General features: G+C 43.2%; 1 protein-coding gene across 3 annotated transcripts; it reads left to right on the forward strand.

Annotated features, from left to right (window-relative positions):
- The first annotated feature begins 1826 nt into the window (after positions 1-1826).
- ACRBP (acrosin binding protein) lies at positions 1827-15462 on the forward strand. 3 transcript variants are annotated; one of them, XM_072991796.2, is made up of 10 exons: positions 1827-2447; positions 3853-4065; positions 5438-5532; positions 6368-6837; positions 7955-8090; positions 8397-8576; positions 8677-8841; positions 8936-9022; positions 9579-9627; positions 14644-14873. In XM_072991796.2, the coding sequence occupies exons 1-10, from the start codon at positions 2282-2284 to the stop codon at positions 14748-14750; spliced, it is 1668 nt and encodes a 555-aa protein (XP_072847897.2). In that variant the 5' UTR covers positions 1827-2281; the 3' UTR covers positions 14751-14873. The 3 variants fall into 3 exon arrangements, with proteins under 3 accessions (XP_072847897.2, XP_020659779.3, XP_072847898.2); XM_020804120.3 differs by lacking the exon at positions 9579-9627 and having other exon boundaries at positions 14644-15462; XM_072991797.2 differs by lacking the exons at positions 8936-9022; positions 9579-9627 and having other exon boundaries at positions 14644-14906.
- The last annotated feature ends 480 nt before the right edge of the window (positions 15463-15942 follow it).

Below are 15942 nucleotides of genomic sequence, written 5' to 3' on the forward strand. Positions count from 1 at the left end.
AGAAATGAAGTGAAATGTGCTATGGTAGTGTAAACACAAGCAGCAGATCTGCAACACAGTCCTATTCACAGGTAAGTAATCTTCAGCATGTGTGTTATGTATTGCGTATCGTCAAGTCAGAGCTGACTTACAGCGAATCGTAATAAGGATTTCAAGGTAAATGAGATATTTGAGTGGATTTACCAGTGCCATCCCCCTTCTCATGAGTTTCCATGGTAGAACGGGGATTTGAACCCAGATTTCCAGAATTTCTAGTTTGTAACTCTAGCAACTACACCACTAGACTAGCCCAGTCTGTTTATTTTTATTTGGAGAATAGGTCTTGTTGTTTTTAAAGGCCTTTAGTGCTTAATAAGGAGTGATCTTTTCTCTTTAGAAAAGCAAAAATTGAAGCTCTCCTTTTGTATTTACTTGAAGTGAAAGTTTAGGTTCCCCTCCCCAGTCCTATGAATGTAAACAAGATCTAGTTATTACATATTTATTTTATACTGTCCATTATTGATTCCTTTGCAGGGTACCACATATTAAAGTACAGTACAACAAGCAGTGACATGCAAGAACAAAACAACATTAAATGCCATAATAATGAAAGAGCAAGGCAGACTTTGCAAAACTGTATAGAAGTCCAGGAAAAATATTAAAACCTTTGCTTGGTACCTGTCCATAAAAGATTGGGCAGGAAGGAGTCAAGCCTCATGTAAAAGAAATTCCATGGACAAGGTGACACTGCTGGAATAGTTGAGTCTTCTCTCTCTCTGCTCTCTCCCTTGCCTCTGAATGTCAGGGGTACTTAAAGAAGAGCATTGACCAATGACAACAGTTTCTAGAAGTAGCTGGGTCCAAGCCAAACTGGGCCTTCTTAATAAGCACCATCAGATTGAGTTGGGCTTAGCGTTGCACCCCCACCTCAAATTTAGATTTTTCCCCCAAACATGAGTGTAATGCATCTTATGTAGTTTGTAACTAGAACAATGGGAATTGAAGTTACACTTTAATGAAGAAGATGACAACATCTTGCTGTTCAATATCCCCCTTAACTCTGTAGGTTTTAAGAGTATAGAAGAACTGCATAACTGTACCATATCTTTCAAACAGTGCCAAGTCACAGTTACAGCTGGGGAGAGAGAGTAGAAATTATGGTATAAACTTTGTTACTTGCTACATAACATTTGGCCAAGAAGTTCTGGGAGTTATAGCCAGAACCAAAACAGACTGTGGATTACAAATTTGCTTTTTTTCTTGTTTATTTTGGTACTTTGGTACTTGGCTTGCTGCCATATTAAGTGGTAGATTACAAACATGGACTACAAATCTGATACATAACATCTGCTCTAGAAACAAGGGGAATTGAAGTGACACTTTCATGAAAAAGGTGACAAGATCTTGATGTTCAATATTCCCCTTAACTCTGTCAAACTGTTTTAACTCTGTAGGTTTTACTGTAAATGGATATAAAGTTTTTGGGTTGTCAGAAGTCAAATAGACATATCAGTGGGGTGAGGGCAAAAGGAAAGAGTTGAACATAATCACATGCCAAAGAACTTAAAATTAACAGATATGGAATATTACCGACTGTTGGTAGACTGGTCTCTCCTGGATGTCATTTTATGCTAAAATTACACTTTTTGAATTGGTAACCACCACCTCATTTTCAGTTTATATGCACGTAAGCTGATTCAACAAAAGGTGTCTGCAACCATTTATTAGGTTTCAATGAAAGAGAAATATACAGAACTTTAGAGGACGTCAGATCATACAAGGAAGGAATACTATACATGGAACCATCAAACAATAAAACATGGGAAAGATTTTTTTTCTTTGAATACAAATAAGAGTCTGACCATGCTAAAACTTATCTTCCCCCTACTCTCTGCTTTATTTACTTCCACTTCTTCCCTCTCTGCTGTGCTGTTAAATTCCTCCACTTCCTGTCTTTTGCCTCCAATGTTCTGCTCTCTGACCAAAGAAAATCTGATACTAGAAAAGCGAAAGCCAAAAAATGCCACATCCCATTAATTAACATGGGGCATGATCCACAAACTTCTATATAAGGTCTGATTCCTGCCTGGAAACCAGAGGTGAACGTGAGCCTGCCTTTACTCTTGAGCAGCTCTCCATTTCAGTGGTTTTGCAGAAGAGAGAACCTCCTTAGCCAGACCTGTCTACTGTCTTTAATGGCAATGGGAACCTATGGCTTGAGCTAGATCTTCGCTGCCTCCTTATATTGTATGAGCCTACACTAAACAACAACCATGTGGGATCCAGTTGCTCTCTTGTAAGGATGGCACCTCCAACTATGAGGTCACTGCATTCTAATTCCAACAGCAGCTGCCCTTGCTGGCCTTTGAAATGGGGTGGTATGTTGGTGGGAAGTGGGGTGGCCTGGAGTGAACCAGGCAGAATGGCAGGGCTAAGACTCACATCTCCAACATGGTCTCTTGTGGTGGGTAAGTGACTTCTTATCCTGAGTGGAAACCCAACTATCCTACTTTTCAATCAAGTTTCGTTACACAGTACATTACAATTGCCCTTATCCTTGACTGCATGGTTAAGTGCCTGTGCTTTACTCATGTCATAGCTCCTGTTAACACAGGGGTGGCAAACACAACTCAGATGAGGAGGGACCTCATGAGGCTTTTTAAATAGATCCTCATTATAGACCCCTGCCTTTAATATGTACCAGGGAAAGCAGGACAAATTGCCTATGGCTGTGCAGCAGTGCATATCAGAAGCTGAACTTCCATTTTGGCATCAAAAAGATGGCCATTAGTTATTTTATTTATCTTATTTCCATTTTATACCACACATCTGGCTGAGGCCACTCTGGGCAGTTTACAGCATATAGATACCACCAAGTTCCATTTAACATAACAAAAAATAGAAATAATAAAAGTGTAAATAATAAATTACTCCTAAGTAAGGTCTATATGGGGAGATTTCCTTCCAATCTGACATCTCAGTACTGTATTGATGTTACCAACAGAACTCCTGCTGTGTGCCTTTTAAAAAAGCAACCTTACATTTTTAGTCAAAAGAATGGGTTCCTCCCTTCCAAGCTATAGGATTTCCATCTGACAGAACCTGTCTGTCTCTAACCTTTACATGACAGGCAGTGATTCCACAGGTGCAGCTCCCACCAATTCCCGCATTTAATAAAAAATGCTCTTTTTTTATTTATGGGGAGGGAAGAAATGTAGAGAAATGAACAAAACTGCCCCTTTTGAAATATTTTTTCCTTCATACCCAGCAGTGAAATTATGACAATCCTCTAGCAAAAATAGTCATTGCTGCATAAACATGTGTGATAAATCAGTATATTATCGATGTAACAGTTTCTGAGTTCTTTTCAGAAGCTCTAGAAAAATGTATGTCTCTTATTAGACAATAGGTGGCCCTCTTCTACCATACATCTAGGAAAATGTTAGGGCAGAGTAGAGGAAAGGAACAACATTTCCCCAATGTAAGCAAAGGAGTTTCAGCTTTTTAAAAAATTATACTGGCAGTAGAGCCTTGTGTATGTTTAGTCAGAAGAAAGACCCATTGCGTTCAGTGGGGCTTATTCCCAGGAAAGCGTGCAAGAGATTATGACCTGAAAGTGAGAAAGACTGGGTGACGGGGAGATCCACTTGTGTCCCCTCTTTCCCACAAACACTTCTGCGTAAGGAAGGGCATTAGAAGATGTGCACTTGGCAGTTTATACCAATGTGTTTTGTTTTGTTTTTTCAAAAGAGGCAAAGGTACTATGAGTTCACCTGGCAGGGGCCATCAGAGGTTTTTATTGAATAGAGCCCTTACATGTTTTTGTCTAACTAATATTTATGTCTACTTGGGCTCCTGGTGTTTTTTTTCCAGGTTTCTCAGTTTTTCTGGCCCAGCTGATTCCAAAAACATTGTCCGTAACTCCAGGCAGCCCCCTCTCAGAGGAGGAATACGACGCCTTTTTCTCTTCCCTGAAACCCGCATGGAAAGCGAGTCAAGTATGTCAGATCCGGCATAACAAAGGTTGCTCTGATCCTAAAATAGTGAAGCTGGATCTACTTGAGAATCATGGCCAGATCCCAGAAGGTATGTGCAGATAGATCATTGGCATGTGCTTCCAGTTCCTTGCAGCCCCTATATATGTAGATACATTTTCACAATCGTTCTGTGATTTAACAATGCCCTAAGTGCCTTTATGGTCTATAAGGGAGTGGTGGGCATAGAGCCAACCTTTAAGTGAACTTTAGATACAGGATCCATTTTTTATTTATTCAGAGAACTTGTCAGGGTTCAGTAAGGAGAGGCACCAGGACCCAGTCCAGGGCAGGACTACAGGAACAAGGTAGAGCCATCCTCACAACCCAAGCAGAGACCAACCAACTGGGGTTTTGAGTCCAAACAGTAGCTGGATGATGAAGGATGATGCAAATCATGTTCAGACAGTCCGGTGGTCAAATCTGGGAGGAACCATATCAAGGCAGCAGGGTCTAGGGATGCAGGAGAGACAAGGCAGGAACAAGGAGGTTGGCAGACGAGGCAAAAGTATCAGTACAGCCAAAGGCCTTCATTGCTGAGGCAAAGGTCTGTGGGGAAGGCCTGTTCTCATATAGCCCAGTCCTCAGCTTCCCCCCGTGGCACTCCTGAAGAGCTGGGCAACAGCTGCAGGGAAAGGGCCCAGCCCTGCCATCCTTAGAGCAGTTCTCCACAGAGAGATGAGGCCGATCCTGCCTGCACTAAGCTTGCCCGGGTTCCAGCAAGGCCCCAGTCCTGACAGAATTATACAGGCCTCCTCTGCCCTATCTCTTCCTTTTTCACTCCCTCCTCAACCTGCAAGGTATATCTATACAGCAGACATTTCCCTTTATAGTAGTTCTTGTCTCTGGTGACTCTAGGAACTGCAGATGTGTTTCCAGGAACTTGTCTTCAGTATCTTTCCCAGATCTCTTCAAGAGAACATGGCACCAGGAAATTGAACAATTTATGGTTCCTGAGGAAATTAGTTTCTCTCCCAGCTACTATGAGGGATGGCAGCTAAGCTGAGATGGAAGCTCACTGGTTGATCTCACAGTTTTGGCCATACGAGGGCTTTGACTCGGTGAAGCTCGCTTTCACTATAGAAGTCCATCCCCCTATCCCATAACTTGTTAGTTTAGGAATAGGCTCAGACCTTTTGCAAACATACCTTCCAAGAAGCCATAATCTGTGAGGTAGGTGATTATACTGTCATGTGACAACCTTCCTTCTGTGTTTAAGGGAATTTCTTTTTGGAAGTTAATGCTTCAAATATTATCTGGTTGTGCACATGCTCAGCCCTCATGGAAGCTGATGAATGTAAGAAATCGGTTATTTCTTAACCTTACTATGGTTTCTGATTTGCCCTGGTTCAGTGTAGGATACGGTATGATGTACTGTTTGCTCTTTCTTATAGTTGTAATACTATTCCATCCTCTGCTTTCAGGTCCCATTTGTACTGGCCTTCCTGAGAACATATATTTTGATACCTTCTGTTTATTTGCACAATTTCGGTGTTTAACTCAGACATTCTACACCAAGGTGAGGGGCAAAAGATTTCGCAAGTCATCAGGCTACTGCACAAATTGAGGCTGGGAACATTTTGCTACTTTCTTGAGAAAGCTGGGAGAACATGACCTAGATAAAACTAGAGGGAGTGAAAAATTGATTCCCCCTTCTTAATTATATGCAGTTATGATATAGTTATGGGCCCCTCAGAATTCCCCACTTCCTGCCAAAATTCCTACACTGCAGGAAGGTCCATTCAAATTAACAACTACAGCCAGGACATTATCTGAGCTGAACACTTGTCTAGAACTGAAACACCATTGGAACAAGAATGCAAGCAAGGAGTAGTGGAAGGGAAGGCAGGCACAGATGCCGGGAACAAACGAAGGCCCCATTCCTACCAGAACAAACCCTGGGTGTTGCCTAGATAAGAAGGGCTCTCAGTGGGCAGCTTGAGGGGCAGAGTCAAGCTGAGTCTGAAAGAACAATGCCATCTTATTCTTTCTCCATTTTGAGGTCATTGAGTGGCTCACCACGAGGGGCACCAGTGCATAGACTGGGAGAGTTCTCAACTAACAAGGCATTCAGGAATCATGGTGCTACCAAAATTATGGGCGGAATAACGGATTGCTCCTGTAGTAGTTCTGGACTGATGGTCCGCTGATTCCATAAATAGTAGCAGTGCAGTAAGAGAATGGCTGGGTTGACCGCCTTTTTTGGGGGGAATAACCTGATTATTCAAACTCTTGACAGTGTTTGTTTTTTTAAAGCATGAGATGAGGAAAAGAGTCAGGAAAGGAAATGGAATTCTTTACACAAAACAGTTTAGTCATATTCCCTCAATTTCCCCCCTTTTCCTCTTGGATAGCGAGTCGTATGCCCTAACCCGCTGCCTGTGGAAGAGATCATAATCTCCTCTCCTGCTCCAAGTACGAAGCCCGGCCCGGCCCCAACTGAGATTTCCCTGTCTCCCGAGATCCGTCTCCGCTCCAACGTGGATGCCATTTTGAAATATGCCTTTGCAGTCTCAGGCGAGGAACCTATCCCCAGGATCCATTTTCCATCTCCAGACAGTAACTGGGGGACACTCCAGAGCCCCACAGAGGATGAGCATGCCGAGCACTTACACGTTGTGGTCTCTACTGAAGAACCCACTACAGACATCAAAGCTACAGAGGGGCTCACAGACCAAAAGCTGCACCAAAGCATCCACCGTCTGATTAGCAAGGCATTTTCACTGGAGCAGGCCCTCAATTCAAAGGACTTGCCTGATACCAAGGACATCAAAATAGATCTGAATTACCAGGAAACAACTGCAGAGAACAGTCCCAATGGCAGGTAAGGACAAAGCTCAGCTGGGAGTCCAGCAGAATAACTGACACCGTCTTCCCTGATATATGTCTCTCTCACAGCTAGTGTGCAGTTTCCTGACCTACACAGACAGTCTCGTTCCTAGGTTGGTGAGTGCTGGCAGCAGAAAGAGAGGTTTAATTGGTATCAACTCTCCAGATTAAAATGATTATTGGCTGAATAAACATAATAATGATTGTGCAATTGTGATTGGCTGAATAAAGGTGATGGCAAGCCATTTGTAAAAAAAATCCCTCACAGAGGGGAGGAGTGCGATGTTCCAGCCTTTGCACTAATTTTCACACTAGCTGGGTTACACACTCCTCAGAAGATTGCAGGCATAACTCAGACACCTTTTAATAAATAAATTCCTAGACGTCGCTCCTTAGTGCCATGTGAATGATCAACATTAAAACAATAGTAAGATCTAAATATATTTCCTTTGTGTTCAAAATAATCATGTTATGCACTCTCAGCCATTCTGACATTCACTTTTAAACCACTATTGACAGACTTTGCTTCATAAATTCTATCACAGGCTACCACTAACTTTCAGACTTCTAAATCCCTTCAACTCTAACTTTTCTATCTCCCTCTCTCACCTGCCATCTCTCAACTTAACTCTCACCAGACCCTCCCAGACAGCAACATTTCAACCATTCTACCAAATCAACATTCATTTCTGCCTAGGATCATCCACAACCTAAACACCCAAATGTGTTTCTATAGATATCTAATATAATTTGTTTGTATATAAATGTACACAGAGAGGCTTGAAATGGACAGAATTGCCACAAGGAGCACAGTGCTGAGGAAATTATGGTCCTCTAGATACTGATGGACTCCAATCTCCATTAGCTCTAGCCAACCTGGTTAACAGTGAGAAGTCATGGGTTTACTGGTTCATTCACATCTGGAGGATGTTTACCTCATGTTTGATCAACATCATGTTTCCCAGCCCTTCTTTTGATCTTGGAGTATGAGATCTCATGCTACCATTATTCTCCACTCTCACTTGATCCTCCAGATTGAAATGACAAAATCAAAATGGACCTCCTTATCAGCCTCCTATAATTTGCTCCTTTTCTTGTCTTCCTTGTTTTAGTAGCATCTTTGCTCTTGACAACGATGGAGCTCTGGTGGTTCTGTGTTATTCGGTGCTGCAAGACATTTGCATATCCTCAGCTGTTAGCAAAGCCTGGAAGCAAATGGAGGACAAAACTCTTGGCTTTGGTGATTTGGTAAGCCTCAGCGAATGCCATCAGCAGTCCAGCCCTTGATATCTCCAGAACCTTCCCCGATTGATACCTGTGCCACTTTGTATAATATTCACTAAGGACAGAAAAGGAACCGTTGGGGAAAGTCTACTTTGGGGTCCAATCCTGGAACAGGAAACATCAATAACATTGACAAATACAGTAGTATGTTGGGAAAAACCAGTGCCCATTTCAGACCTAACAATGTCTTGCTGGAAACCTTAGGGTGGCCAGAAGCACATTGTTCCAGAAACTGGAGCTGGCCCTTCTCACCACTTCATCACTTTCCAGGTATGTGATAACTTTGGACGCCACCATGAAGATCTTTGCTCTCAGTGTGCTTTCTGCTCTTTGAAGACTGAGCAGTGTGCAGGGGCCGTCAACCTGAAACGGGTCCACTGTGATAACGGCACGTTCACAGACTACCTCAATCCTGGGATCTTGGCCCAACACCAGGCGATGGTCACCAAGGTAGGGTAAAGTTTAAGTTATTGAATTACTGGAGAAATATCCATTTGTGGACGAAGTCCCCTTTTGTCACATCCTCCCTGCGTTTTTTTTTTATCACTAGGTCTCCCCAGACTTAACAGAGTTTTATGGGCTTGAGATGTATGAAGGCTTACAGGCCAAGTATTGGTGTGATCGCCTGGCTACTCATGGTTGTGATGACTTTCGTGTAGCTCTCTGGTTGCAGTCAGAATATTCTTTATTTCATAGAGGAGACTTTCCAGACAAGGTGAGGACTGAGAAAGTCCCTGCCCTTTGTTCTATGTTCAATTGTTCTTTTCATTCCCCTCCTCAACTTCTGCACATTACTTCATTCCTTCCAGATCTGTGACTCAGAAAAAGTTCAGCATCCTACTTATTGTTCATTCAAGAGCAGCCAGTGTCGGGAGTACAGCCTCAATAAAAAGAAGGTGAGGAATAGATCCTTTTTTCCCCAGGAGCCCCATAGCTTTTCAATAGGGATGTACCGTATTTTTCCGTTTATAAGATGAACTGATGTATAAGACAACCACCACTTTTCTAACTCCTAATTAGAAAATTTGATCGCTGCTTTCCTCGCCACTTCCTAAACCCGGGGCTTAGCAAAGGGAAGGGAAAGGCAGGGATCAAAAGGCTGCACAGACACTGAGCCCGCAACCAGGGGCGGAGGCAGGAGGCGGAGACTGAGGCAAAGAAGCAGCCGGACTCAGCCACCTCTCGCTGCTGCCCATTGGCTGCTGCTGCCACTGCCACCCAATCACAAGGAGACAATGGTTGGAGGGGGTGATCGGGAGGCGGCGGCAGCAGTCAATGGGCAGCCGTGAGAGGCGGCTGACTCCAGCTGCTTCTTTGCCTCAGTCTCCGCCTTCTCCTGCTGCCTTCTGTGTATAAAACGACCCTCAATTCTCCCTCTAATTGTTTTAGGAAAAAGTGCCGTTTTATACATGGAAAAAATACAGTAAGTCCTTGCTTGTTCCATCCTCACAGGCCAGGATGAACAACTGCAAAATTATCCTCACACCACCACAAGAGCAAGGTATTTAGTAGTAGTAGTAGTAGTAGTAGTAGTAGTAGTAGTAGTAGTAGTAGTAGTAGTAGTAGAAGAAGAAGAAGAAGAAGAAGAAGAAGAAGAAGAAGAAGAAGAAGAAGAAGAAGAAGAAGAAGAAGAAGAACAACAACAACAACAACAACAACAACAACAACAACAACAACAACAACAACAACAACAACAACAACAACAACAACAACAACTGCAGAACTGGAAGGGACCGTATGGATCATTGAGACCAGCCCCTGTCAGGGAGGCACCATGGGGAATCAAACCCACAACTCCTGGTTCTGTAGCCAGATGCCTAAACCACTGAGCTATCCATTTCATTGCATTATCATGAAGAAAATGAGAACAGGAATGAAAAGGATGAGAATGAAAAGGATTTGCTGCAGAAACTGAGCAAAATTGCACAAAATAATACCTTAAACAATGCTTTCATGCAAATAATACAACTTGGGCAAAATGATATTCATTGCTGCCTTCCTTATTGCATGGAATCAGAAGCATCAAAGGAGTTCTTTGCTATTTTTTAAACTACTGTATTAGAACCATTCTTCTGTGCTTGCTGGTTGTGTGTGTGTGTGTATGCATGTGTGCTTTACTTCTTTAAAAAGAAAGGATGTTGGTTTTGCGTACTTTGCACAAATCATGGAGACCTTGATGAGAAATGCTGGTGTTCTTTGTCTCATACTCACCTGGAATATGTCATAGGTCTTGGAGTTTCCTTGTTGAGGGGTCTTGTCAAGGCAAGACCGCCTCAACTGAATGATGAAATGAACTGAGAAATGTTATCCAGCATTATTTGCCTATCTACTCTTTGGTAACCCTTTCATAAGCAAGAGGCCATCTGCCTGACCATGGAAATGGAATTCACTAATTCCATTCGTCACTATTTCATTCTGGGCTCCTCTTCAAAATTCAAACAGAAAATGGTGGGGGGAAATCTGACAATACCCATTCCCACTCAGAAGTCCCCACTTTACTCAAAAATAAATCCTATCCAGCAAGCAATAAATACTGCTTCTGTCTGTGCAACACTCCCTTTAAGACAGAGGCGGGAATTAGGTTGTCCTTGAGTAGTCTATCGGTGTGGATCCTGGCCCTCTCAGACTTTTTAAAAGGGGGGGGGGCTTCAGAAATGATAAACTGGCCAAAATCCCATTGCTTCATGTAACAAGTCACAACTGGTAGGTCCATTGACTCATTGCAGATTTAGTGAATCAACTCTTCCGTAAATTCCATTGATTCAAATGGGCCTAGTATAACTGTGACTTACTATAGCATAGTAAGTCACAGTTGGGGTTGGTCCATTTGAATCAGTAGAACCTATAGAGGAAGTTGACTGACCAAATCTCCATTGATTCAATAGACCTACTCTAGTGCAATTTACTGTGCTAAAGAACAGGATTTTGGCCACTGTCTCCCTGAAACCAATGAGCATTACAATTCTAGATTAGAACAAAAAACATTCCCCACATTGTTTGGGTTCCAAACATACAGTTTTTGAAAAACTGGAAGGTCATTTTTAGCTTCTACAGACGAGGCTGGTGTGGCCTTACAGAGTTGTGTGCATTCCCCAAATATATGATTGCTCCCCATCCATGCTCTGAGTAATAGCTTTAAAAAAAGAGATTGATTGGTTACTTTGTGTTAATTCATGATGATCCTACGGCTAAACTGACCTGTGATCCATTGCTTTTCTAGGGTTGGCGACTTTAATAATTGATTTTTGCTTTGTAGCCAAAATATTTACCCCTGCATTTTTTATTAATTAATCTACCAATTCATTTATTTTACAGTCATTTATCCTATTTTAAGAATATATTCCTCCACTGTGTCTCACCAAAGGAGAGAGTCAAACAGCAATAAAACAACAGCTAGACACAGTATCAAACAGATTAAAAAGATATTAGCCAAAATCTAATGTAAGAGCCAGCCGGAAGAATAAAATCAATCATTAAAGGCCTGAACGAACAAAAGGCACCTTTATGAACACGGGAAGCATTTCGTTTGCCACTTTGACAGACAGGGCAAGAAAGCCGCTGCTCAGTAAAGTCATATTAGCCTTGAAATCTAAATAACTGCCTGGTGCAGCCACTTCATTTCTAGACATTATGATGACTACAAATCAAGACTGAACAACAGAAGAATGCCACCAAATTTTAAAAAATCTAGAATGCTGTGGACATAATCTCATTGTTCCATAAAAACTGAGTAGGCAGTGTATGTCTTTTCCAGAGTTAAATAGGTATTCTGAAAATCTGGAGTATATCCACATTTCAGTTCAGGAAAGCCAACAGAAGTGGTCAGCTTTTCTCTTGTCTGGTTTAAAGTACACCAGGATCAGGTCCTGTTAAAGTTGGTTCTAATACTTTTCCTATTGAAAAAAGTGAGTGTCCTTGCTGTTTTGCATCTGCTTGTGCAGCCGTTAGAAGCTTCAGAAGAATAGTATGTGAGATAGATGGTGCTGCTGTAACGCTCTTGTTTCTGAACTTCTTTTTGAAACTGTATTTTACTTGGTAGCTGTGTGCTCCCTCAGTATAGAAAGGCAAAACATTAATTGAAACAGAAAACAAGAAGCAGGAAAACGTAGCACAGCAACCCTTCCTTTGCCAGATCATGGTTGTAATTCCGTCTTTCATAATCCAGTTCTGATTAGTAATAATCTCTAATCCTCCACCCCTAAGTATTTCCTCAGGTCCTTTTTACCTGAGCGTTCAAAATTCTGCCGCATAGCCATCCGTGCCTCCAAGATTCTTGTCAGAGGGGCCTCTAAAGGATGCTAAGTGGCTCTGGATGGGACCTGGCTAACCGGCCTTTCATACCTGTGCCACCTCCTCCTGAGGGGACCCACCACATCCTCAGCGCTGTTCCTGCTGCATATTCACTTTAGGGCTGCCCACCCTGCGATTTATCCCCCTTTTTATCTCATGTTGAGACAGTCAAGTTTGCTCCATTTTGTGGCGATTGTAGGAAGCACAGCTAATTATGAACCAATCCGGCCTTTCCCCATCTCCATTCAGAACTTTCTGGATCTCTGACAAGGGCTCCAGGTTTTCTGGTGCCAGTGAGATCCCTCCCTTTTTTAGTTTGGTGCGTGTCCACACCATTCTCACTCCAAAGTGGCAGTGGAGCCTGAGGTGACCTGAGGGTGATAGCTGGAACAGGGTGCGGCACCGCATTGTACAGCAGGAAAAAAAAACCCTCCTCTTTTGTTGTCGCTGCTCTGAATTTATTTTTTTAAAATAATTCATTCATTCACCACTATGGCAGATAAATGTTGAATTAGGACTTGGAAAGTACGGAGGAGAAGGAGGCTGCCAGAAGGGGAGAAGGTGGTGACAATCAAATGCAGTAGGGGTGATGGAGCTGGGGGGGGGGGACAGGGAAAAATGGCTACTCCCATCAGCTGCTAGCAGTTTGTCAGCTAGCCAGACACTCTTTCTAGGGTCTCCTCTCCTCTCTCTCTCTCTGTTCCCCACCCACCCCCAACATCTCCTCCTCCTCCTGACAGGAGAGGAGACTTGAGCCTAAGGAGAGACAGCACAGTTCTGAACACCACACTTTAAGAAGGAGGCCATCAAACTGGAGCAAGTTGAGAGGAGGGCAACAAGGATGATCATGGGGCTGGAAACCAAACCCTAGGAGGAAAGACTGAAAGGGCATGTTTAATCTTGAGAAAATAGGACTGAGGGGAGATATGATAAGACTTTACACATACTTGAAAGGTAGTCATATGGAGGAGGGGCAGGATCTGTTCTTGATCATCCCAGAGTGCAGGACACGTACTAGTGGGCTCAAGCTGCAAGAAGCCAGATTTGTACTGAATATCAGGCAAAACCTCTTAACTGTTAGAGCAGTACAACAACGGAACCAATTACTTTGGGAGGTGAGGAGTGCTCCAACACTGGAGGCATTCAAGAGAAAATTGGACTACTGTACCATCTGGCAGATCTGCTTTGATTTGCATTCCTGCACTGAGCAAGAGGTTGGACTCAATAGCCTTTTAGGCCCCTTCCAGCTCAGTTATTCTATGGTACTACATGGCTAGCTGTCAAGCTGCTGTCAGCCAAGGGACTACCAGTGGTGGTGGTGGTGGTAACAGTAGACTCAACCACCCCTTCCCACAGGGGTGGAGGTGTGAGGAAACACAAGTGGCACAGCAACAGCGAGTGCGCACACACCAAAGCCCAGGAGGAGCAAGCAGCTCTGCTGCTTATTTTGTGACCCTTTTCTCTTGCGCAGCTTCCCACTGTAGCCAATCAGCTTTGGCTTTTCCTCCTCCCCCTCCTCTTCCATTTTCTCAAATCTTAATTTTTAAAGAAATAGTTTCTCAGTGCTTTGTCAAATAAATGTTACACTTCTTCATTCTTATATCTAAACAGCGTTGTGCCTCTTCCAAAAAAAGGGATGGGGTGGGGGGATGAGAAAGAAGTACTGTAACAGACACAAGGATATGAATCTTGTACCTTGGAGAACTGGAGAGATTTGAGGTGCAGTGTGGTTTCTTGTCCTGAAAATACCTGAGAAAAGGCACATTTGTGTCTGAAGGGAAGGATCGATTTGAATGACCCCTTGGAGCTTTATTTAGACCAGTACAAGCCAGAATATGTGTGTGTGTGTGTGTGTGTGTGTGTGTGTGTGTGTGTGTGTGTGTGTGTGTGACACACCCTTTCTCTTTCCCTCTGGAACCTAGTCTATGGCTGCTCAAGGGAGAGTGCAAGGCAAAGGGATGCTACTCTGTCTCCGCACTCTTCCCCTTGTTTGGGTACTCAGAGATGGCAGGATAACGGGGGGGGGGGGAGGCGCAGGGCCCAGAGTCTCCAGGCTTTTGGCCCTGAGCTCCCTGCAGAGGTGAGGGCCTTGGCGGATGCGTGCCTTCCACTGTGGGCCTGATGCCATGCTTCAGTGAGACAGTTGTGGGGCAAAACTGGTTCATCAGCAGTGAAGGAAGCCCCTGCAACTCCCTGCTGTCCTAATTCTTTCACATTTTGTCCTCAGGTGATGCGAATTGGCTGTCTAAAAACGGGCGCTTACCATGTGCTAAGCAAGGAGGAAGGGAAAGACGAAGTGATGCTCTGGAAAGAAAAATTCTTGAGCTTTTCTGAAGGGTGAAGGTGCCATGGGGAAGCTTGGACTTAAGACTGGGAGAGAGGAAAGTGGAAAACTCACCCTCCCTTCTGAAAGATACTCCATATTGCATGGACCATGCTGTTTAAGTACTTCACACTGTTTTGCATTTTGCTTCCTATGAAGTGTGAATTCACCATGGATATTTCTGCTATTACATCTGCCTCCTAAGGACTGCACTCTAAAGTAAACCATCTGAATAGCCCCTGTGTTTACCAAATCTGTTGGGGTCTTGCAGCTCGGTACCAAATCCAGAAGACGATCACAGTGGGTGAGGAATCCTGGCTACTTCTTGGGCAATACTTAATATCTCTCATCCTCAATAGGAAATTCATTCAGAGGACGTTGCTTTGTGTTCTTGTTGATAACAAACCTTTTCTGTGCAGAGTTAGGACCTTATTCTGTTGAGATGTACAATTTTCCAACAATCAAATGCTGTGGAATTGCACTCACTGTGTTGTTTGAGAATTCAGTGCCCTGACCAACTTTAATCTCAAGGTAAAACCAGTTCTTCCAGTTTGCAGATGAAACTGGCTGTGCACACAGCACTGACTGGCTGATGGCTGCAACCTTGGAACCACTTCTACTCACTCATCATATCAGTAGTTCTGGTGCTTTTTAATAAGTGGTTTCCCTTTCATAAGCAAGCAAAACAAAAATAAAGCAATAAACTCATATTAAAATGATAAACAGGCATCTTGACCTAGTTTTTGAAATTGTGGGAGGGATCAAGGTAGATAACTGTGATTTGTATTCAGCTCCATGACAAATACATCTGGTGAATGTTTTGCAAAAAATGGGAGAAAACTGAGCAGGAAAAATGGTGATCAGTCCTGCTTAGAGCTACACCTGGAGATGTAGCTGCCCAGATTTCTCATTGTAGTGCTCATATGCATGCATACGTCTACTCACTCACATCACTTTCACAAAGTTATTTTATTCCTACCTTAACTGATGATATGCCCATTGTATAAAATAAAAGGCCCAACAAAACAGCCAAGTTTTACCAGTTGGATCAAAGCCACCATTTCTTGCAGAGAGATGGTGCTGCAGGTATTCTTATGAGCTGTATGGCTCCCAGTAGCTCAGCCCCATCTCTGGACTCCAGCAAAGGAGTTTCCCACCCCACCTTCCGGTGTCTCATTCAGCTCTTGTGTGCTGGCTGGTGGT

This window comes from Pogona vitticeps, chromosome 2 (genome assembly GCF_051106095.1).
Source record: "Pogona vitticeps strain Pit_001003342236 chromosome 2, PviZW2.1, whole genome shotgun sequence".
Classification (NCBI taxonomy): domain Eukaryota; kingdom Metazoa; phylum Chordata; class Lepidosauria; order Squamata; family Agamidae; genus Pogona; species Pogona vitticeps.

Excerpts from the sequence above, each read along its gene's own strand:
- ACRBP (XM_072991796.2), top strand. The coding sequence starts at position 2,282 with ATGGCACCTCCAACTATGAGGTCACTGCATTCTAATTCCAACAGCAGC. Across the intron at positions 2,448-3,852 it reads AACATGGTCTCTTGTGGTGG|GTTTCTCAGTTTTTCTGGCC; the intron begins GTAAGTGACTTC and ends TTTTTTTTCCAG. Across the intron at positions 6,838-7,954 it reads GAGAACAGTCCCAATGGCAG|TAGCATCTTTGCTCTTGACA; the intron begins GTAAGGACAAAG and ends TCCTTGTTTTAG.